This window comes from Emys orbicularis, chromosome 18, assembly GCF_028017835.1.
Source record: "Emys orbicularis isolate rEmyOrb1 chromosome 18, rEmyOrb1.hap1, whole genome shotgun sequence".
NCBI classification, from domain to species: Eukaryota; Metazoa; Chordata; order Testudines; family Emydidae; genus Emys; species Emys orbicularis.
The window spans coordinates 19,171,588-19,195,282 of NC_088700.1; the positions used below are offsets into that span (position 1 = coordinate 19,171,588).

Sequence of the window (23,695 nt, forward strand, 5' to 3'; positions counted from 1 at the left end):
CAGTAGAAGAAAAGTTCAACCCTAAAACAGCCCTGTACCATGGTATAGTTAAGTGTGTTTGGATCTGAGTGGCAGGAATTGGGGTGGGATAAGGGACCTTCTTTTAGTCTGGCTTCCCACCGCAAGAACTATTAGGGATGTATGGTATCTCTGAACTACTGGCAACAGTGGCATGCTGTCGGTGTCTGCAAGGCATGCATTGAATGCCTCAGTCTGGCTGTGCCTGCAGGACAATTCTGTCTGGCCCTGCACTTGTGTGGAGGATGCCATTTTGTAGAACAAAATGGCATCCTCCGCATAGCATGACCTCACGTGTACTGTATATGCAAGGTCACACCGCACAGAGGATGCCATCTTGCGTGCCAATGTACAACTGCATGCCTGACTGAAAATTTCCCGGCATGCCACTGACTGGCAAGCATTGTCACAGCTCTACCAAGGAAAGCTCTCCCACTAGCCGGTGCAACAAGCACAAGGATTAGTGATCATTTTACTATAGAAGGAATAACCCATAAAAGTCTGTGAAATATAACTGCCCAAAGGGATATTATTATTTCTTATTGTATTATCTTAGCGCCTAGGAGCCCCCGTCATGGACCAGGATCCCGTTGTGCTAGTTGCTGGACAAACACATTTCTCCTCGTTAATTAGCAGGGGCCACACCATTGTAGCAGAGGGAGCAGCATTACAACAGGCCTTGTGTTAATTTTATTTGCCAATGAGAACGAGTTAGAAATGTGTAAACAAAACCATAGAGACCGAAGAAGGATTCTGCTAAGGATTCTGCTATGGTAAGCTGTAGCATTTTGGACCTTTCCAGCACAATCCTGGGGTATATATATTTTCCCATAAGGGATGTTCCAATGTAAAACAAAGTATTAAAGTAAAGCTACCTCAGCTTCATTTTAAGCTCTTGCCAGGTCCTGGCATTCTGCCAATGCTCTGGCCTGTGTGTCGAATTTCTCTTGCCTCTGCCAAGGGGCAGGCAGGTTTTAATATCTTGACTGAAACTCTGTAAAGGCCTTTTGCAAGTGGCTTTCCACAGACCTGACTGGAGGATTTTAATTCTCTGATTTGTACTGAAATTCGGCAAGGTAAGAAGTATTAGCACGAAACACCAAACTAGGCAATAGGACACGAATCATTGAATTTCCCCAGGCGAGAGCTTCAAAATATGCTATTGAGTAAGCTAAAAACCTTCAACTGGTTCACCGCTGCCCCCTGAAACTAGCTAATAGTCAGAGGTCCTTCTTCACTTTTGTGTGATAGCAAGGAAAAGTGCTCACTACCCACTCTATAATAAAATAAAACAATAATATTATTATTAATAATAATAATAGGGAATCTAAAGAATAAGGAGAGCTCAGAGGTACAAAGATGCACATGCACAGATCTTCATTACTAAGCAAAAAGGAATGTATCTTTCAAAATCAACTCCCTAAATAAGGGTTGCAGCAATGGAAATGGGTAAAGAAATGTGCCACAGGCGCATGACACTTGTACAGAAATCTCAAGGCCACCAGAGGTTGGCTGGAATAGGACAGTTCATTTAGATCCACCACCAGCGGCGTATACAGAATTCTAGGGTCATAGGGGGAGAATGCAATAAGAATTCATTAATCACATTTGCAGAATGGAGATCACATACTACAGTCCCCCTGGAACAAGTATGGGTTGAAGAGCCAGATGTTTCATACATACCTTGGTTAGCTCTTGTGCATTCGCAAGATTGTCGACAGCAATAGCCAAGAAGACATTCAGGAGTGTGTCTTTTAGACAGCAGCTAAGGAAAAATCTTCACACAGTGATGGGTTAAATAATCTTCCACCTATATTCCCCCCCCCACCACCACCTGCAACCAACAGAGTATTATAGACATGGGAAAAGGAAAAATCTAGTTCCCCTCCTGCCAACATAGGATTGCACCCTACTGAATATTCTCCAGTGCTTTGTCAATCCAGTTACGAATTACCCAACTTCATCACTTGCATTGGGAGACTATTCCAGAGCATAGGAGATATCACAGTTTCATCCATTCTTCCCCTCCAGCTTCTCCACTCCACCATGCTGACTCAAACACATGCACCTACTTTTTGGCCTTCTTCATTCCCCCCTTAAATATCAACCATTAGCTGAAAAACGGTTTGCTCTGAGACAATTCTTCCATCTCTACTATACAGTGGTTGCCATTAAAAAGGAAAATATCTTCTCAAGTTAAATTTGTCTCACTGCAATATTACATACTAGCTAGAGAAAAATACAACTTATCACAATAAAGTCAATATGTCAATGAGATTATTGCTTCCTTTATCACTGGCACATATTATATGTCTAGTATTATTCTTTCATTTATTATTAGGAGGAACACTTTCATTTTTGCTTATGATTTCAGCTCTTCCTTGTTCCTTCATATTTTTTTATTGTGACCATTTTTGGTATTGGTTTCCAATAAAGCGAAGGATAAATTACAAATAAGATAGTACATACACAAAAGGCGGAGCATATACAGCAAACAAACAAAAACAAGACTTGTCCACAAATCCAAAATCATATCTCAGAAAGAATCCCATGTTGTGAAAATATCTGATATATGACAACAAGGTGTTCAGCTCTAGATGTCCTGTGATGGCTGTCTGAAGTAGTGATGGATCTGCTGAATGGGATCCTAACATGATAATGAAGATGATCTTGCACGTACTTAGTCTTCTTCCGCTAAAGAATCCCAAAGTCATTTACTACTATACGTGCCTATATGTGTGTGTATATTGGTTGCTTCAACCACCAGAGCAAAACACTGTAGTAGTTTGACACAGTAGTTGTTGCACAAGAATTTAGGACAGGAATTGAAAATATACAAGAACCAACTGAAATGCCTGAAGGAATTTTAGGCAGACAGAACGTAATTAACTACTAGGCTGTGTCTGCTGGTGTGGTCTGTGAGCTGGGAAAGATGCACAAGGCACTGCTGTAGGGAACAAATGATTTATAAGAGAAAGCAATGAGATAGAAAAGAGTGAAGGAGATAAAGGGGAGTATGGCAAGGAGCAAGGGTGTGTAGTATAGTTAGCAGACCCTTCCATGGCAGCTAAATCTAAGGGCAGGTCTACACTACAGCAGGGATCGACTTTCTGAGATCGATTCACCGGCGGTCAATTTAGTGGGTCTAGTAAAGACCCGCCAAATCGACTGCCGATCGCTCTCCAGTCGACCCCTGTATTCTACCCCCAACAAGAAGAGTAAAGTAAGATGACGGGAGATTTTCTCCCATCGACCCCCCGCGGTGTAGACCCTGCGGTAACTCGACCTAAGGTACGTTGACTCCAGCTACGTTAAGTTGAGTAGCGTAGGTCGACTTACCGCGTAGTGCAGACATAGCCTAAGACAGGATTTAGGGAAACACTGGGCTAAAAACTCATTTAACTATGTGGGTGCTTTGCACTTCTCAGGCAGCTGTCCTAGTAGGGCAACTGGGACTCCCCAGTGTCCAGGGGATCTGTGGTGGCATAAAGCTGGTGTAGTTGGCTCCACACCATCCAGTCCCAGACCCCTCAGCTTAGGGGCACATGAGGGATGTGCTCAGAGCACCCTGAGCTCCAGCAATACTCAGCTAGCTGAGTGGTACCTTGGGGACCATTCCCAACAGTCTAGCTCAGAGCAGGCTGCTTAACTTAGTGCCTGAGTCTTTTCTCAGTTATGCATTACCACTGTGATGAAGCAGAGAAACTGCCCATCAGCACAGCAGGGGTAAAGAGAGCCTTTGGGCCCACCTAGCCCTGCCCCATTATACCTGCAATCAATGCCAGGTCTGGAGGGGGGAGAAAAGGAGAGAGCCTGGCTCAGTTTAGGGCTGACTGGCAAAGAGGCAAGAGCTACCTGCCTCCCTACCTGAGAAGAAGGGTCACTAGCCTACCGGCTGAGGCAGCCATCAGGGAGTAAGTACTGTTTCCCTGGCCAAGGGAGACTAGGAGCCTCCAGCACCTGAGGTAACTGGATGACTGAAGCACAGACACATTGTAGGGTTCGGCCACACCAATCTTATGACTGCCCCGCCCGAAGGAGCCTGGGTCTATGGCAGGGCACTGCCCAAGATTCACAAAGGGACACTGGGAGACAAGTCACCCCAATGAAGGGACAGTGGTAGGAAGTAGCCCAGAGCAGGTGATTTAGACTCCCTGCTGCAAGGGCCCCCTGTTCAGGGGGTCGACTCACACAGGGCCCTGGTCTGGGACCCAGTGGAGAGGGAGGGCCTGGGTCCCTCTACCCCACCGCCTAAAATCCTGAAGCACCTCCACTAGGGAAACAAGGGGCTAGAGGTCAGGCGCAGCCAAGGCCGGCTCTAGGCACCAGCAAAACAAGCTGGTGCTTGGGGCGGCACATTTTTAGGGGCGGCATGGCCGGCGCCAGAATGCCGCCCCTAAAAATGTGCCCTGGCCGCCCTAGCTCACCTCCGCTGCTGCTGCCTGGGAGGGAGGGGGAGATCCCGAGCGGCCGTTTCGCGCGCCGCTGCTCCCCCTCCCTCCCTCCTTCCTAGGCTTGAGAGCCTGGGGGGAGGAGGCAGGGCTGGGGATTTGGGGAAGGGGCGGAGTTGAGGCGGGGCTGGGGGTGGGGTAATTAAAAAACGGGGGGGGGGGGGGGCGGCCAAAATTGTTTTTGCTTTGGGCGGCAAAAATCCTAGAGCCGGCCCTGGGCGCAGCAACCCCTAGGCCCCCTGGCCCTACAAGCACCTTCTTACGCCACATTGACTCCCTGCACGGTGACACTAAGCAACAGGGGTTGTGTTTAGTCAATCAGTGAGCTACAGAGCCAGAGAAAGTCACGAGGTCTGTCAGCCTCCATGGGTACGTCTACCCTGCAGCTGGGAGCGAGCATCCGTGCCCGGGTTGACAGACTTGTATCAGTGGGGCTCGCACTGGCGTGCTAACAATAGCTGGGTGAGCTTTGCAATCCGGGCTCTCAGGCCCACCCAACCCCAAAGGTTTGAGAGCCTGAGCAGCAACGTTGACACCCCTGTTTTTAGAGCATCAATGCAAGCCCTGTTAGCACGAGTCTGTCGACCAGGCTGTCATCTCGGATGGCGGAGTCTGGTCTGTAGAGATGATCTCCCTGGTTCTGAGAAAAACTGGAAATGGTTCCTTCTTGTTTGCAGGCAGGGCAGGTAGGGGCAATGGGTGAGAGAATATCCTTCCTGCTGAGTCAAGTCAGCGGAAAAAAAACAAACCCTCTGAAACAATCATTCCCCACCCACCATGCTGTCTCCTTAATGATTGTGTTTCTGACAGACGTTTGAGTTCCATTAACTTTTGATGTAAAAGATACTAATTTCCCAATTCCCCTTTACATGCCCGATTGGAACATTAGGTTCTAATTTAACAAAATGGAGTGACAGCTGTGACGGCTGCATTACCGCTGTCAGAGGTCACTGCTGCCATTCCAAGTGACCACGGCTATCTGGACTTCTTCCTCTCAGGTGCTACCAATGCTTTCAAAACGCCTCTGAGCAACCAAGTCAGAAACCCAATGGGGTTAAATGGCAATCACGGAGCTGGCTTCCCACTCCTATCCCTTGCATGCAAACAAGCAGAAAAAGCCTCATGTAATGTTGTTAACCGCCGCCAATATATCTTTTAATGGGGTGCGCTGTTTTGATCCACCTTCAAACTGATACAGTCTGGTCAAATGGGAGCTTTGGGACCATGCGAGTCACATGAAGACCTTGGCAGCAGCCCTGGTTGTACCAAGCACTGCACAAAACTTCAGCATTTGGCTCAGATTGTATCTTCCTGGACAGGTTAACACAATCTGCAGGTTAGCTGAATTCAGCAGCTTTTGTTCAGCATTGCCCTCACGCCATAGTTACAAAGAGAGGGCCATCACAGGCTGCTTTTGAGGGATAGATTTGGCTTTGAAGTTTCATTTAGGACACTCCCTCTAGGTCTTGATTATATTCAAAGCTGCACTTGTGTACAGAGCAACACTGAATATAGACAAGGCCTTACCTTGTATCGGGCCAGATTCTTTTCTCCATCCCAATAGTGCCACTCCTATTAAACGTACTGAGACAGAGCCAGCAATAGGATTTTGTGGAACTAGAAATATAATATAAACGAGAATCTCAGGGTTTGGGGGTCTTTTTGGTTTTGGTTTTTAAGCAAGTTTCTAGCCCTTTTCCTTGCAAAGGGCCTCGAAAACATAAACTGATACAAACAAGTGGGCAGCACTATTGAAGCCGGAGGCTGGGGATACACCCACTCACCACATTTACAATGAAACAGTTACGTCTCCTGAAGAATCATCTCATTGACTCGCCCCAAAATTCTTAGGCCAGTTCTGCGCAGAGTGATGCGATCACAGACCATGGTGGGCAGGAATTTATGTATGCAGCAGGTGGGGTAGCAGCAAAACATTGCTTTGGAAGCCCACCCCCAATTGCTAAAACAGGCTCTCTAATCGGAGCAGAATTTGGTCCATTTCTTTCCAACCTCCTTCTCCTAAGCAGTAATTCATCAAAGGCTGGTGCTGAGAACCTGAAAATAAAGCCACTCCTTAAAGAGGAACCTCAGTGTCTTCTTTTGCTTTGCTACTGCACAGCCTCCCAGTTGGAGCACACGTTAGCTAAGAAAACCTGTTCCCAGAGCTGATCTGACTTCAGTGATGCAAGTAAGAAAAATGAGAAGAGCCATGTATATTTCAACTCCAGTGAAAATGTCCACGGGAAAGGGTGGTGGAAAACTAGTGTTTGCCTATTGAACAATCCAGGTTGGGAAAGAAGCGTTCTTTTCAAGCTTCTAAGAGGGTATTGCAAATGACAGAGGCAGGAACGAAATAGTAAAATTATTGTTTAAAAAGTAATTAACAGTGTCCCTTTAACTGATGGATTAGAAATAGAAGAGACATTATCTGTCATATCTAATCCACTATCTGGCCATTGCAGGATTGTTCCCTAAAGGATAATAGATATATTGTATCCTACCAATATTTCCCTTTTCTTAATGCCATTCTATTACTTCAGGTTATACCTACTTGTGCCGCCAACAATTTAACATCTAGAAAAAATATTAGGGAGGGTTGGTTGGTTGGTTTTTGGCAGACTACATTTATATTTCATTTTCAGACATTTCTGATTATGTTGTACCTGACACAACATAAGCCATTTGAAAGTTATGGTTCACTTTTCTCTGATATATGAAAAGAATGCTCCCTGCATGCCACAAGCATTAAAAATGTATTTCAATGAAAGACAGAGGTGGCAGCGACCTCACTGAAATCCTTTTTGAAATATCAGCAGGAGTACGAGTGGGCTTACCACTGCTATTCCCTGAGTGATGAAGGGAAAAAGAGACACTTTAAAAACAGAACAAAAAAAATCCCCCACATCTGTTCTTCCCAATCTGTGCAGATTCTCATGAATGTTAATTGGAGATAAAGTCACATGGTTAGGAAGCAGAGTAATCCCAAATTTACTCTATCAAATTATACCGGTCTGAAACATTTCGGAAGACATATTTCTACAGAGACAAAATAAGCCATACTCTGATGTCACTTACACTGGTGTAAAACTGGAGAACCTCCACTGAAGTCTTTTTCCAGATTTGCAACAGTGTACAGTATCTCACATCCGAACCTGGTCCAGGAACTTCGTTGGGATGAATTAGCCCTGTTATAGTGATTTCCTTAATGTCATAAATACTTTTCAGTTGGCTTTCTTCTCCTCCTGTGTACTTCATTTATGCAAAAACTCCACGGCGGTGAACTCATGTTCACCTGCAGGATTCACAGAGAATTAAAGAATCACTCTCGACATATCTTATTTTATGTGTGTATATAGTGCCCTGAGGATTCCTCTGTCTGCATTACAGGGTGTGTGGCACGTAGTTCGGATTGCCTGGAACAGACATGAGAAGCAAAGTTTTGGTGGCTCTCTCCTGGATGAGCTGAGTGAGAATCCCGGAGGCATGTTACTGAGCACTGAAATGGGCAATAATGAAAATGAACTAATAATGAAAGCGACCTGAAGAAAAGCTCTGAGTAGCTCAAAAGCTTTGTCTCTTTCACCAAAAGAAGTTGGTTCAATAAAAGGTACTATAATAATAAATGGAGATATACCTATCTCATAGAACTGGAAGGGACCCTGAAAGGTCATTGAGTCCAGCCCCCTGCCTTCACTAGCAGGACCAAGTACTGATTTTGCCCCAGATCCCTATATGACCCCCTCAAGGACTGAACTCTCAATCCTGGGTTTAGCAGGCCAATGCTCAAACCACTGAGCTATCCCTCCCCCATCTTGTGTTTCTAAAACAATGAAAGAGCCAGACTATTAAAATGTCTTTTAAAATGTTTTCCCCAAGTGTAATCTTCAGCTGGAACTGTCTGTCAGTTAAAATGGAACTTTAAAGTGGTTAGTTCCGCAGCATGAGGTCCCTTTTATGTGCAAAATTCTCATGGTTGGGGATGCTCAGCCCATAAATCTAGTTGAGCTGCTAATCATGTTCCAGAGTTGGAGATAATGACTATTATTTTAATCTAACCCTTTACCATCTAGTCTGCTCTCTACCTCGAAAAAAACATTTCATGGATTCAATGAAATCAATAAAGAAGTGACAGCAAAGAGATTTCAAAGTGTTCCTTTATGGCACCTGTTCTTGGCAGAGTACGGCAGGTAGGTGTGAGGATCTGCAGAAGTTTCAGACACACATCAAGAGGAGTCTGGGTGGAAACATACAGGGGAGAGGCCCTCCTTGCATCCCTAACAAAGAGGACAGTTGGATAGCTGGAGCGTACAAAGAACATGATGTTGGCCCTGGAAGGCATGTAGCATGGAAATGAAAATAAAACCAGTATAGGAAACAGTGTATCAACCAATGGGAAACCCTTTCCCCTTCTCCAGTGCCATATGTCCCTGTAGCGGGGTGGTCACCCGCTCTAGCTCAGAAAGGGTTAAAGCCAGCCCTGGGAGAGGGCTGGGGCTGCGAGCTAAAGGCTCGCTGATTGGGGGAAGCAGCCGCAGCTGAGCCACGCCCCAATCAGGCCACAGCTGGCCCTATAAAAGGCCAGTGAGCCAGGAGCGGGCAGAGTCTCTCTCTGGCCATAGAGAGAGAAGGACCTGGCTGCCTGGAAGCTGAGCAGGGTACTGAGAGTGGAGCAGGGCTGGGGGAAGGCTAGAGGAGCTGGGGAGCTCCAGCCTGGCAATCCCTCAGGCTGCAGGCCTTTGATGAAAGGCCAGGACGGGTAATGGGGTAGACAAAGGCAGCAGGTCTAAACCCTCCTCACCAATGATGAGTGGCAATTATACTTCAGTCCGCCCCAGTGAGTGGGGGCTAGATAGTGACTGGCAGTAGCCCAAGACTGAGGCGAGGTGGGGATAGAGGGTTGGAGGTTCCCTGGGGAGGGGAGACCCAGATCTGTGAGGGTACAGCACGCCAGCCTGAAAGGGGCAGGAGGGACTCAGGCCCAGCGGTAAGTGGGACACCGGCCTGCAGAAGGCTCTCTGGAGCTGGAAATGCTAATTCCCTGGACGACCAGCAGGAGGCGCCGCAGGGGTGAGTCCCGCCCCGTGATAGTCCCTCACAGCATTTCATAAAGGGCAGGGCTCTTCCTAAGCAGGTCAGGACAACAACTTTGGGACAGTCTGGAGAAAGTCTCTATGGCTTCTGTGCCTCCCTAATTCTGGACTGCTCCAGGTACTGGAGTGGCTCCAGATGCATGTTAGGCTAGCCTCGGGGACTGCTCTAACCTACAGCAGCCTTGTATAGCTGTCTATGGGCTATCCAGCGCACACAGCGCTCTGTCCACTCCCTTGCCTGCCTTCGGCATACCTATACTGCGAACCATCTCTCACAGCTCCTTTGCAGGGGGAGTTCGAAAAGGGGCTGGTGCAGGGAAGAGACTCTGTCCCTTGGTGGCTCTCAAATTGAACAATACTCTTTGAAAACTACACTCTGGCTCTGATTCGCCATTCCATCACCCAAGTTTTATGCTGGTGAAACTAATGAATTCTGTGCAGTGACATCAGTGTATAGGAGCAGAGAATTAGCGAGGGTGGAGGGGGGGAAAGGGATAAGAATGGAATCCATATCCTTTTAAAAAGCATTAGATCTCAGTCTCTTTACGGTTAAAAGCCAGCCTGTTTCTCCCAGTCTCTCTCTCTCTCAATGTGATTATATTTTCATCTCATTTTCAAATGCCAAGCCCTAAGGATCCAGAGCTCTTCCCTCCTCCCCCGCCCCCTCCCAATTTCAGAATCTTCTTATTTCCAGCAGGGTCTCTGCACTGCATGAGCTGGATACCCTAGTGCAAAGACCGAGCCCGTCTCCATGTAGTAGATACTGCTGCTCACTGTCAGTCTGAATTAGAGCTGGGTAATTCCGAAGACAGCCTCTAATGTGACAACTACAACTCAGATGCCATTTAATCTGCCGTTCCTTATCATATTGCCTCACGCTGAATACAGAGAAACGTGCAAAATGAAAGGCTGGTATGCTTCTGTGAATGTGCACTTACCTTGTTTTCTCACTTTCCCCCCAAAATGATTCTACATTGACTGTTTCAATACAGCTATTCTCCCACCCCCGCCACCCACCCTTTAATACAAATTCCCAAACAAACATCTTTTTTGACCTGGAGCAAAGGCTGCTAAGCCGAAAGAGGCTCTCTCAGGTAGGAGGTGGTTGTGAGGCACTCTGATCAGCCTGTTAAGGCTCCTTTTCCCTGCTATAGGACCTTTCATCCAAAGACCCTGAAGCGTTTCACAAAGGTGAATATTATTATCCTTATTTTACAGGTGGAGAAACAAACTGAGAAACAGGGAGATCAAGGGGTAGTTTACTCTCAAACATTCACCAAATAAATAACTAAGGCCGTGTCTATACATACAGCGCTGCAGCTGTCCCAGAACAGTTTCACCGCTGCAGCACGTGCGGTGAAGACGCTCTATGCACTGAAGGGTACAATATGTGTTAGCTAGATGTGGTGTTTGTTGAATCAAGGCTGAAAAGTGCACTTTTAACTTGCTTTTAGTAAAGAATTTTTCACCCCTGTAATTCATTACTAAGTATGCAATTACTTTATCACAGTATATAACAGTGGTACCAAAATCACAAGGTCTAAAGAGAAATCTAATCTATATGGTATGAGTGTGGTGACTTGGTATCTAATAAATATTTTCTGGAGTTTTCTTGAGATTAGAATTTGCTAAAAGTAGTAGGCTTCAATGTCTACTAATAAATTAATACATCATCATATAATTTTACACTGAATAATTAAAAGACTCAGTGTGTTAGAGCAATAGGCTGTTATTCAATCCTGATCCTGCAGTCCTTACTCAGGCAAAACTCCTACCGATTTATGCGACTGGCATAAGCTATGTTGGCGCAAGAAGCTCTCTCGTCAGCATAGCGCTGTGCACACGAGTGCTTATGCCAGTGTAACTTCTGTCGCCCGGAGGGTGGAATAGTCACACCCCTGAGTGACGTAAGTTTTGCCGGCCTAGGCTGTAGTGTAGACCTAGCCTACGTTGGATTTCATTTCAGTGCAAGTATGTGTGTGGACACACTTCACGCTAAAAGGTTCTATTTGGATTTATCTTAAATTATTTTTTCCCTGGCCTAAATTCAATCAATATGGGACTTTCTTAATTTGAAGTAAGTGTCCACACACAGACTTGCCGTGAAATACCAAAAGGTATGAATTAAAACCAATTTAGTGTTTGGAGCAGGTCTGTGCAGAGGCAAGCCCTAAGTGACTTACACAAGGTCACCCAGTAAACCGGTGGCAGAGTCAGAATACCACCAAAGTGTCCTGACTCCCAGACTTGGGCTTCACCCACTACACTACATTGCCTTCCAGCACTTCAGGAGGCTGGAGAATCCTGAATGCTGATTTGCCAGTGAGAGACGGCATGTCATACCATGGACAATTCATACTGAAGTGCAAGGATACAGTTACCAAACAACGTCAGGACGATGAAGTAAATGGAAGAGAACATTCCTGAGTGGACCCCACCTTGTGATACTATCCCATGATACATCACTGCATTCCAGTCTTCGCCAGTCAGTATCTGGGTAGTTAAATATGAGAGAGAGAGAGAGAGAGAGATGAGCAAAGGATTGGAGTGTTTAAGCATCATTTATATACAGCCATGGGCACAGATCCTCAAAGGGAAATCTACTGATAAGAAGGCCACTGCAAAGGGGTGTGCCAGAAACCCGTCCAACACCTTCAGGTTATTTAGCCTTCTTTTGCCCATAAGAGTTTCTAGAAGCTCTTTCTGCAGATCAGCTGCCACCCTGTCTCTACCAACGTAGCTACAACGCCGCATACATATCTACCTAAAACTGGCAGTCGCTTGCATTTTTTTCTGCATCCCTTAAGAGGATAGGGAGAGATTCCTCCTGAGAACTCCAGTCAATTACATTCCTCAACATACATTGTTTAAACTATTTTGGTTTAGATAAAACCAAAGTAATATAGTGATTATTGGGAGGTACAGCAGAGAAAATAGGTATTAACCACCAGACTCTATAAAATTCCTTCCAGCCAGCTGGGGGTGGTTTGAGGCAGGATTTATGGATCCTCAGATCCAAAGCTTGGGCTGGGAGGAGGCCCTTGGACTCAACAACCCATGAGAGGCCCCTGTAACCAGAGACATCTGTGGTCTGCCATGAGGGCTGAGGAGTACTTGGGACCACTGGCAGCAGGAGGCCAGTAGCAGCACTTAATGGCTGCTCCTTAGTCCTATTCCCGCCTCAAAACTCCTTCCTTCAGCGGACTCTGGGGCTGCCTGTTTTCTGCTGCCTGGCAGCACCGGCACTGTGAGATTGGCGGCTGGACACAGAGTGAAGACTGCCAGCATGCAGAAGCGGTAGCAGCCCTACTCCTATATGCCCTTGCCAGGCCAGCCCAGTGGAATCTTCGGTTTCCTTCTATTAGCCAGTCATGCATAGGGGCCAAGATCTCCACAGCTCCACCTGTGATGTTTCCCATGGATGGGAGAGAGTCACTGACTTCACTCCACAGGGGGGCAGGAGAAGAGCCTGCCTCTGGCAGGGGGGAACTCTACCAGCTGCCTATGGGGCAAAGGCAGATGGAAGCAGATGTCTCCTGATGCAGGAGGTACCCTGGCTGTGGGTTGTCGGAGGTAACTGGAAGATGTTTCAAGTTGCGGGTGCTAGGGAGGGGGTACCTGGGCAGTGTGCATGGGACAGCTGGGGGGTTCCCTGAGTGCTATCTGGTGGGTGCTGGGGGACAGGTGGGGGAGCTGAGGGGTGAGGGGAGCTAGCTGGCAGGTGTTGGAGTAGCTGGAAGGATGCTGAGGAGGTACCAGGGTGCAGCTGGAGGAAGTGGGTGTGCTGGCAATGGAAGGGAGGCAGAGCCCAGCAGCGAATCCCTCACCTTCTTTTTCAACCAGCCATTGCTCTCATCTCGGCTCCATGCTTTGCCCTGGCAGAGTGACAACAGGCTGAGCAGCGAGGCCATCTGGATTTTTGCTCAGCAAGCACCACCCAGCAGCCTCGTGGAGCAACCGTGGAACCTGCTTCCTACTCGCCTGCCCCATTCTCCATCTGTCCCCTCTTCTACCCACCCTTCTCCCTCGCCAGCAGCACTGCACCAGGCTACCAGCCACAGCTGCTTCCTCCTCCTGGCTGCTCCATGCAGCTTGGCTCCAGCCGGGGAGCAGTGAGAGTGGAGGGAAAGAGGCAGCTAAGCTACAATTTACCCTTACAGCAGCCCTAGTAACCTGGAGGATCCCTGTTGCCTCCCTACTAGATCCTACAGGGCTCCAGGCAGATGCGATGGGGCTGAGGCAGACAAGCGTCACAGGAGACATTGGACACTTGGTAGCCCCACCATCTTGGTTTGTCAGTAACAGCAGGTGCAGGTGTAACGCCAACAGACCCCAGTTCGTCGGCGGGCTGGATCGGATCAAACCCGGGACCTCGGGAGCTTAGTGCATGAGCCTCTACCACATGAGCTAAAAGCCAACTGGCTGTTAGCTAAGGCTGTAGAGCAGACTCATTTTCTCTCTCTCTCTCTAAGTGGTCTCACTGCCACTAGATGGGACAGAACACCACACCAGAAGGTGTGTGGGTTACACAGGGGTCTGGTCAGCACCTGCTGCTCCCTGCCGTCTTTGACCACAAGGCGCCACAGACAGCCAAATGTTGCAGACAGCAACCACCAGGCCAGAGAAACACAAAACCCAACACAGAATCTAAATGAAGAACATAATCGGAAGGAGGCGGAACCTTGGGTTCGTAGGTGAGGGACTGTGACTTCCTATGTGGTTGTACAGGGCACAACACAATGGGACCCGGATCCTGATTTGAGGACTTTGGATGCAGACACAATAACAATAAATAGTACATGAATAATAGCTAAACAAACAGTGACTAATGAATTTGTCTCAGGCTTTGATAAGCATCACAGCTACTAGGTGCTCATTCCACATCAAAACTTTCACTCTTCTGAGCCTCTGCCATCCCCGTTTTTCAACAACTTTCTTTGTGTTTTCAGCACTCTGAAATTTGTGCACCTAGCATTCTGATTGCCCCGTATGGGGGATTTTAATTATAGTGCTTCTTAGTGCATTAGGAAATGTTTTTTGGAATTCAGTACTCCAACCCACTAATAGAAAGTTTGAATGGTCTGTATTTAGTAAGAAAATAAATATGATCAATCAAGACCCACGTGTGCACGATATACTAGAAAGAATTTCAAATTTCAGACTGCCCACCAGCTCCTGACCTCGGGAAAGGCTCTGGCTGAGATACAATGATGATTCTTATGGCAGACTAGCAAATATAGTGCAGTGTGTATATCCTAATGACCACTTAGGGACAGAGATTCTGGTCTCAGTTACATCAGTGTAACTTGAGTAACTGACTCTGGCCATTGGTCTCTCAGCACTAGTGCTGGATGAGTTCTGAAAAACAGGATTCACAAACACTTGTTCAAATAATTCCCATGAATGTGCATCTGCTTTCATTTTGCTTTCCAGGTCCATTCATGTGAGTGAATTTGGTTCACAAGAATGTTCATGGAAAGAGAAGCTGGGGAAACAGGCATATGCATGAAAAATCAGGATGGGAGTGTTTAGGGGTCAACTGGAAAAAGCAGGGTTGCCAGTTTTGTTTGGAGGTTATTCCTGGAGGTTTCATCACCTGACAATTGGAGGCTCCAGAACAATCCTGGGGGGTTGGCAACCATACTGGAAAGCTATTTGTGGCTTTTGGAGTCACCCAGCCAGGAAGCAGAAATATCATGTGACTTAGGAAGCCAATCACAGATTGCATAGCAAATCACGACTAGTGAAGAGCTGTGGGAAATGATCTGTGAGGAACTCACACTATTTGCCAGATCATTTGAAATATGGAAAAAAGTCACAAACGTCCAAGTTTGTTTTATGGAACGTTTGCAGAAAGATCAATGGGCAAAACTTACCAGATTGTCTGTGGTGATTAGTTTGGCCGGCACTGCTCAGTATTGAATGCAAAGGTTTGGCTGAACAGCCATCAGATGATAGAATAAGAATAGCTTTTAAAATCTGCTCCATAATAATACTGGACTGACTAGTGCGTGTTAGTGATGTCAAAGCCTGGGATGCCAATTCAGGAAAGCACTGAAGCGCGTACTTAAGGTGCTGTCCTGAATGGGGATGCTTTCTGAACCGGGACCTGAATGAATTTAAACCCAGCATCAGACACCCATGCAAAGCTTGACTCAGAAAAGAAGACAGCTAGAGTGGTCAAAAGCAGAGGGTCACTGAGGTCAGTACTTAGAGAGCTCAGCCACTGAACAAAACATCCCTCAGCAGAGCCAAAGTTCAATAGCATCCTGTCTCCAACATTCCACATCCCCTCAGGCACCCGTCAATGGCCTACCTCTTACCAGCTAGCAACGTATAATTATTTAAGTGGCAACCCTCAAGTAGTGCTGCATGGACAGCCACTGAAGTTTTTCTGGTTTATAAACAGCCTCTGTGTCTATGGTTGTTGTAAACATTTCTTGCTGAGCCGATTGCTGGAGTACAGAGATGTAGCAAGTTGCTACAATGCCCTGGGTCACATGGTAGACGACTGACATGGAGACTCAAACACTCCTGCTGAGATACAAAGGGCAGCCTGAGTTCAGAGGGAGAGCTGAAGGGAGTAGAGTGGCTCCTACAGCAGACTGGAGATCAAGGAAAGGATCGGGAAGGGAGGGCTTGCTGTGCCAGCTAGGTGAAAGACCTGGCTGGGGATACGTGCTGTGTGGGCTACAGCAGAAGCTCTCTGTGGCCTTAGGAGGGGCTGGGGGCAGGAGGTGGTTTACCTGTTTCAACTGATGTTGATCTATATTTGTGTCTGAGCAATAAATGCTTTGCTGGGAAAAAGGGACTGAAAAACTGACGCTGGTGGGAGTGTCATTGGCTACATCTACACTTGGATATGTCTATGCCAGCTGGAAATCGCACCCCCGGCTCCAAGTATAGACGTAGCCATAGATGCACTGGCCAGTGAGTTGGCCCACTGGCTTGTAGGAGAGTAGGGAAACTGAGGCAGGGGCAAGGTCTAATGCTGGGTTTGGGGAGCCCTTATTACAGTGTTCTGAATGGTTGTGTGTGTGGTGGGGGGAAACATGACATCAAATTACTTCTTCAGAATGAACAGGGTAGCAGAAGCTCGCTTCAAAATTTCACTGAGTTTATCTTGTGTTGCCATTTTACACTTACTTTTACATAAATTTCATAACTGATCTGCAAAGACTCACTCTCATCCCACAGAAGCCCTATTGCCCAGTGTCTTTATCATGTGAGTGGAAAGCAAGTACTATAAAATTTCCCACCAGGTAACAATTGGCTTAAACCAAAACTCCACCAGAGTCTGGGGATTTTCATATCTGGAGCTACGCTTTTCAGCTCAGTCCCGTCTCTGTCACAGTACCTTTGCTCTTCTATAGGATCTTGCCTTGGAAGAACCTCAAAGCACTTTGCAAATATGAGCGCAGTAAGCTTTGCAACATCTCAGCAAGCTGAGTAATATAACCCCCCCTTCACATCTGGGGGAATTGAGGGCCATAGCAAAGCAGCTTACCCAAGGTTACTCACTGAAATTGTGGCCGACCTGTGAATAGAACCCAGATCTCGTTCTCTGTTTTAACCACAAGACTCCTTTGGAGGACTGTGAACTGGAATGTCCAATCCGGGCATCACTCAACTTTGGGGACGTTTGGGTCTGGATCCAAATTCGAACTTCTCAGATTGAGCCCATCTCCAGCAAAAATGGATGTACAGTGAACCGAGTGGTAAATGACATCCATGCCGAGCTTGTGCCCCTACGTTCATGGGTCTCCCAACGGCAAATGAAAATTCACTTGCTGTTTCAAACAGAACGGGGCGCATCACTCCCGTTTCTCTAACTAAGCAAGTGATTCTGTAATAATGTCAGGCATGGAGCAGCTGCAGAATCAGGGCCTTAAAACCTGAGCTGCAGCTCTCCCAGACCATCCCATTGTGTTGCCTAAGGTTGATGAGTCTTTCCTGGCTCCCCCACTGATTTTAATTCTTATCCAATCTTATCCTGCAACCTTGGTAGTGCAAAATGCTATATTATTTCCTCATTGCCTCAGGCCCTTCTCCAGCAACTCTCCTCATGAACGTATGGCAACTGCCGGAGGAAATGGAAGCGGATCATTGTGTGCTCAGTTGCTACATTATGCCATTATAGATGCTGTGCAGAGGACAACACACGAGTAGTCCCACTGCAGTGTAAGGTATTGTGGAGGTGACCTCATGAAGGACGCTGGAGGGCCTCCTCCAGTCCTTGGATTATGCTTTGTCTGTGCAAAGTGACCGTCCATTTTCCCCGTAAAAGAATTCTGTTTGCCTGAATTTCAAAGAGCCCCTCAGCATTTATTTTAATGGATCATTTCACTGGTAAATGTGTGCAATATAATCCCACAGCACATTGTGAGCAGTTCTTCTCTAATAAACAGTTGGCGATGAGCAAACAAAAATGACTTTCTCCTTTCCTAAATTCCAGATAGCTTGAGGGACATCTCCTCCATCGGGAACCGACAGATGTCTACATGTTCCTTTCTAGCGCACACCCCATAAAGGAGGAAGCTTTACCTGGAACACAGTGAGGATGGCAGCAGGGAACGTATCGAAGTTTGTGGTCGGTGTTTCATCTTGGAAATTAAACCTAAGCAGGAAATAAAAATTAAAAATTAAAACAGTGCAGGAAAAAAATATCTATGCTCTCATAATTCTCTATCGCCAGAGTCAGAAGACAACATTTGCTCCACATAGAGATAATCTGGTCAGTTTCAGGAAGGGATGCGGTATGTTAAGTAAGGCTATGTCTACACTGCGCAGCTTACAGCCTCAGAGCTATGCCGCTAAAGCCTCACCACTGTCAGGCACACAGTGTAGCTGCTCTTTGTCGGCGGGAGAGAGCTCTCCCGCCAACAAAATACAACCACCCCCAATGAGGGGCAGTAGCTTTGTCAGCGCTGTCCATACCGACGCTTTTCGTCAGTAAAACTTTTGTCGGTCCGGGGTGTGTTTTTACCGCCGAAAGTGCAGTGCAGACATGACCCAAGAGAGGTGTGTTTAGCAGAACAGTTAAGAAAATGGCATTTTCGTCTCACTGGAAATTCCAACATTTTGAAATTAATTTCCATCCCTAAATGGGAATGGAAAAATCAAAACACTGAAAAATGTTGTGGAACAAAAGTTTTAAATCAGAAATATCCAACTGAAAATAAACTAAATGAAACTATGAATGGACATTTCAACATCAAATGTCATTTTGTTTAGATTATTTTTTTAAAGAACAAAATGACAAATTTATCTTTAAACGAAACAAATGCTCTTCGTTTCTTTCAAAATGTCAATTTGCAACAAAAATGCTTGTTTTGACATTTCACTTTGGAAAACTGAAATTATTCATAGAAACTGGCATTGTCCCATAAAAAAAAATCTCAGGTTTGATAAAACTATGTTCCAATAGGAAAATTTTCCACATGAAAGAATTTAAACCAGATTTGCAAATCCTCTGAGCCATCCAGTCCCCGTCAGCCTTTTGCCTTCCTCGGGGACTGCTTTGATATGAGCAACACACTACACTTACTGTCCTCCAAAGAGCTGCATTCCCAGCAGAGCAAACACCACAATGAACAGGAAGAGCAGGAAGAGCAAACTGATGATGGATTTCATGGAGTTCAGCAAGGAGACCACCAGATTCCTTAGGGAGTTCCAGTATCTAGGTTGTAAATCAAAGCAACCAACCATTAGTGTCACGGGGTGAGGAGGGGCCACTTCCGGGAGAGATTAAAACGATCTAGCTCTTTAAAAGGGACCTGATGATGAGTGTTCTATGGGACACAGTCCAAGCTGAACAGTCTCCTTCAATTCATCTGGGCCAAACTCTCCACTGATGTAATGCCAGCAGAACAATGTGGCCCACTTGAGTCTATCAGATAGCAAAATAACACACAGAATCAGAGAAGTCAGAGATGGAAAGCACCTCCTGAGCAAATGCCTGCCTGCGGAGAATAGTCACCTCCCATGAATTCTGCAGTGCTTTGTCCAATCTAACTTTAAATGTTCTAAACAATGCAGCATTCCTTAGCTCATCCTCTCTGCAGTATAGGTCTGTTCCCTACAGTATATAATCCCATGCATTTTCCTTTCCATTACTACACATACCAACTGTTGGGAATGCCAAGAATGAGGATTTACTGATAAGGCCAAGGCCAGAATGAATTGGCGGGGACTGTGAACTAGTCATTTTGGTAAGACTGGAGCCAGGACTGAATGGTTCATTTCCATAGGAGCCTGATTCCCCCCACCATGTTGTTTGGGAAGTTATTTAAACATGAACTTTCAACTGTTTCATGCCTGATTTCCACAGACAGACCTAAAAAAAAAAAAATCTCACATTCAGGCATTTAAATTGAAACAGACTTTTAGGCATAGAATGTGAGCACTTAAGGGGGATTTGGCCATCCTATTTAGCAGGCAGTCATGATTGAAAATTAACCTCACTGCATCAAACCCCTAAATTGTGCAAATTGTGGACAAGAACTCAAGGAAGGAGAGCATACCTCAGCTCATGACCTCCATACAGCAGGGTCCACCTGGCCAGGCACTGCTGTTCCATCTGCTCTTATCCCCACCAGGTCATCCTGGATTTATTCCATCCCTTGTCATTATGGGCACATACATACACACACACACACACACACAAGGGTGGAAGAGGCAGGCTAAATAAAGGAGGTCCTGAGAGGATGTACAGAAATGGCACTCTCTCTTTATTTTATTATCCTGCTGAGAACAAGCAGGGAACGTTTATATTAGGAAAACTAATGAATCAGAAAATGCAGATAGAGCTATTAAAGCTGAGGATCTCTTTAACAATCTCCAGTTAGACAGACGAGCCTGAGAAACAACAGGGTTAGAGCACACAATGGGAGATCGGGATTTAAACCTTTGTATATGCTGTTATCTAGGTTTACATTGTAAACCTACGGCTGTGGGACCTGTGCTTGTGGACATGGAGTTTCCAAGCCCATGCTTGAGCATTCATATTGCATTGCAAACCCAGGCTTACCGTAGCTGTGCTAACATGTCCATACAGCACTATTCAGACCTTCTTATTCAGGTCTGTGGTTTGATTTGCGTCCACACTGCAAAATGGCAGGTCTTGGACCCCGAGGCTCAGTGGGACTCAGGCTCTGACCTAAGCAGGGTTCTAAAACCTGGGTGCTGAGTGCTTGCTGACCTGAGTCTGACTGATTTTAGACACAACAAATCCTGCACCTTGGCAGGGGGTTAGACTAGATGACCCTTGCGGCCCCTTTTAACCCTGTGGTTCTATGATTGGTGTGTGGACAGAAGAGGGGCTTGGCCTCAAACCTGAGTCAGAGCCCAGGCTTAATGTGCGGTGTAGACATTCCCTTCAAGTTTTTCTGATCACTTTGGGATAGCAAGCAGGAATTTTTCCAGCTCTTTCTCTTTCCTTTTTCTCCAGTTACTTCTATCACTTCCTCTCTCCAGACCAGGAAGCTACCACACAGAGCCTGGGTTCCTGATGGCAGTCCTGCTCCACAGTTTCCACCTGGGCTATGGGGGACAGGCCCTTAACCTGAAATCCTTACTGCAGAGCAGCTGTTGTAGGGTGTGGAAGAAGGGTGCCAGATGATTTGTCTGTTCCCCCCACCACAACTCCATAAAACAGCTTACAGAGGAAGCTGGCTTTCATACAGGCTCCTAATTATTCTATTTCTACCCACTCCTCCTTCACTTTTCTCTGTTCCACTTTTCCAGTTCTTTTCCTAGAACACCATTCCCTTCTCCACCATCTACCAGCAAGCAGAGCTGGGTGAATAACTGATTTTCTGGTGTGCTGCCTGTTCTGATTTTTTTTTTAATTGTTTCGGGCTGTCCCAAACCCAGAATTTTTCAAATCTTTCAGCAAATCAAAAAGTTAAAAAAAAAAAAAATGTTGTTTCAGGTTGACAAACATTTCATTTAGATTTCAAACACTAACTTTAAAAAAAAATTAATAAAATTGAAGGAAATTTCTCAAAAGCTATTTTGAATTCATAGATTCACAGAGCCTAAGGCCAGAAGGGACCATTGTGATCATCTAGTCTGACCTCCTACATAATACAGGCTAGGGAACTTCCCCAAAATAATTCCTAGAGCAGATCTTTTAGAAAAACATCCAGTCCTGATTTAAAAATTGTCAGCGATGGAGAATCCACCATAACCCTTGGGAAATTGTTCCCATGGTTAATTACACTCACTGGTAAAAATTTACGCCTTATTTCAGTCTGAATTTATCTAGCTTCTACTTCCAGCCATTGGATCGTGTTATAACTTTCTTTCCTAGATTTAAGATTAACAACTATATGGGCCTACGACAGGAGTGGGTGCATGAGGTTCTGTGGCCTGCAACGTGCAGGAGATCAGACTAGATCGGGGTTCTCAAATTGGGGGTTGGCACGCCTCAGGGGGTTGAGAGGTTATTACATGGGGGGTCGCGAGCTGTCAGCCTCCACCCCAAACCCTGCTTTGCCTCCAGCATTTATAAGGGTGTTAAATATATAAAAAGTATTTTTAATTTATATGGGGGGGTCGCACTCAGAGACTTGCTGTGTGAAAGGGGTCACCAGTACAAAAGTTTGAGAACCACTGGACTAGATGATCATGATGGTCCCTTCTGGCCTTTAAGTCTTTGAGTCTATTTGTTCCCCATGTAGGAATTTATAGACTAATCAAAATCACTCCTTAACCTTCTCTTTGTTAAGCTAAGTAGATTGAGCTCTTTGAGTCTATCAATGTAAGGCAGGTTTTCTAAACCTTTAATCATTCTCATGGCTCTTCTTTGAACCCCATCCAATTTATCAACATCCTTCTTGGACTATGGACACCAGAACTGGACATACTATTCCAGCAGCAGTCACATCAGTGCCAAACACAGAGCTAAAATAACCTCTCTACTCCTACTCGAGATTCCCCCATTAATGCCTTCCTGCCCAGCCCTTGAAATCCCGGCTGGGGTGGCTAGCCCCCGGCCCCTCCCCTGCTGTCCCCCATCCCCTGCAGCCTCAGCTCGCCGTGCCGCTAGCGCTCTGGGCGGCAGGGCTGCGAGCTCCTGCCAGGCAGCGCGGCAGTGTGGTTGGCTCCGGCCGGGCGGCGCGGCTTCCAGACATGCTGCTCTGAGCGTCACGGTAAGGAGGCGGGGGGGGGGGTTGGATAAGGAGCAGGGGGCCCGGGGGGCAGTCAGGGGACAGGGAGCACAGGGCGGTTGGATGGGGCGGAGGTTCTGGGGGGGTGGGCGGTCAGGGGACAGGAAGCAGAGGACGGTTGGATAGGCATGGGAATCCCGGGGTCCTGTCAGGGGATGGGGGTGTGGATAGGGGTCGAGGCAGTCGGGACAGGGAGCAGAGGGTGTTGGATAGGGGGTGAGGTCCCGGGGGGGACGGTTAGGGGCGGGGGATTCTGGGAGGGGCGATCAGGGGACAAGGAGCCGGGGGGTTGGATGGGTTGGGAGTTCTGAGGGGGGCAGTCAGGGGGCAGGAAGTGGGAGGGGGCGGATAGGGGGCGGGGGCCAGCCAGTTTGGGGAGGCACAGCCTTCCCTACCCAGCCCTCCATACAGTTTTGGAACCCTGATGTGGCCCTCAGGCCAAAAAGTTTGCCCACCCCTGGCTTAGACCCTAAAAAGAGGCTAAATTGCTCTGATGGAGAGACAGGGGTTTTCATGACCACAGTCCAGGACAGAAAGTTCTCCAAGGGAATTTTCCCTGCCTCATGCTGCTGCCTGCCTCAGGCTGGTATTTCTCAGTTAACATGACTGGGCAGCAAACACACAGGTCAGGTGGCTGGATTATCCAGAGTCGCTGGGCATACCCGGGTCATTTCAGCACCCATCTAGGACTGATGACAGGCCCCAGGGCTGTAACAAGGAGTTAAATTTCTACAGTTGCCAGTTCCCATTACATCTTGACAAGGAGGAAATTATGTTGAGCTATTTTCTCCTTGTCTTCCTCTCTCTGAATTTCTGTGCCTCTTGGGCTGCATTCCCACTCACGGTAGTGACGTGCCATCCTGCTGTGACCTTTTCAGCCTGCTGCAATTTAACTTTCTAACCACCGTGTCGCTCTGCTTTTTACAATCTTCCCGGCTTGTGCTGATGGAAGAAAAAGCCTCCA

General features: G+C 46.8%; 1 protein-coding gene across 1 annotated transcript in view; it reads right to left on the minus strand.

Annotated features, from left to right (window-relative positions):
* The window catches only part of CACNA1B (calcium voltage-gated channel subunit alpha1 B), a 502,784-nt gene that overhangs the window by 147,866 nt on the left and 331,223 nt on the right, over window positions 1-23,695 (minus strand). The window contains exons 15-18 of the mRNA XM_065418603.1: window positions 19,107-19,238; window positions 18,104-18,176; window positions 11,935-12,052; window positions 1,702-1,769 (exon numbers count right to left, since the gene is read on the minus strand). Of these exons, the coding sequence (XP_065274675.1) occupies window positions 1,702-1,769; window positions 11,935-12,052; window positions 18,104-18,176; window positions 19,107-19,238 (391 nt within the window). The remainder of the gene's footprint in view (window positions 1-1,701; window positions 1,770-11,934; window positions 12,053-18,103; window positions 18,177-19,106; window positions 19,239-23,695) is intronic.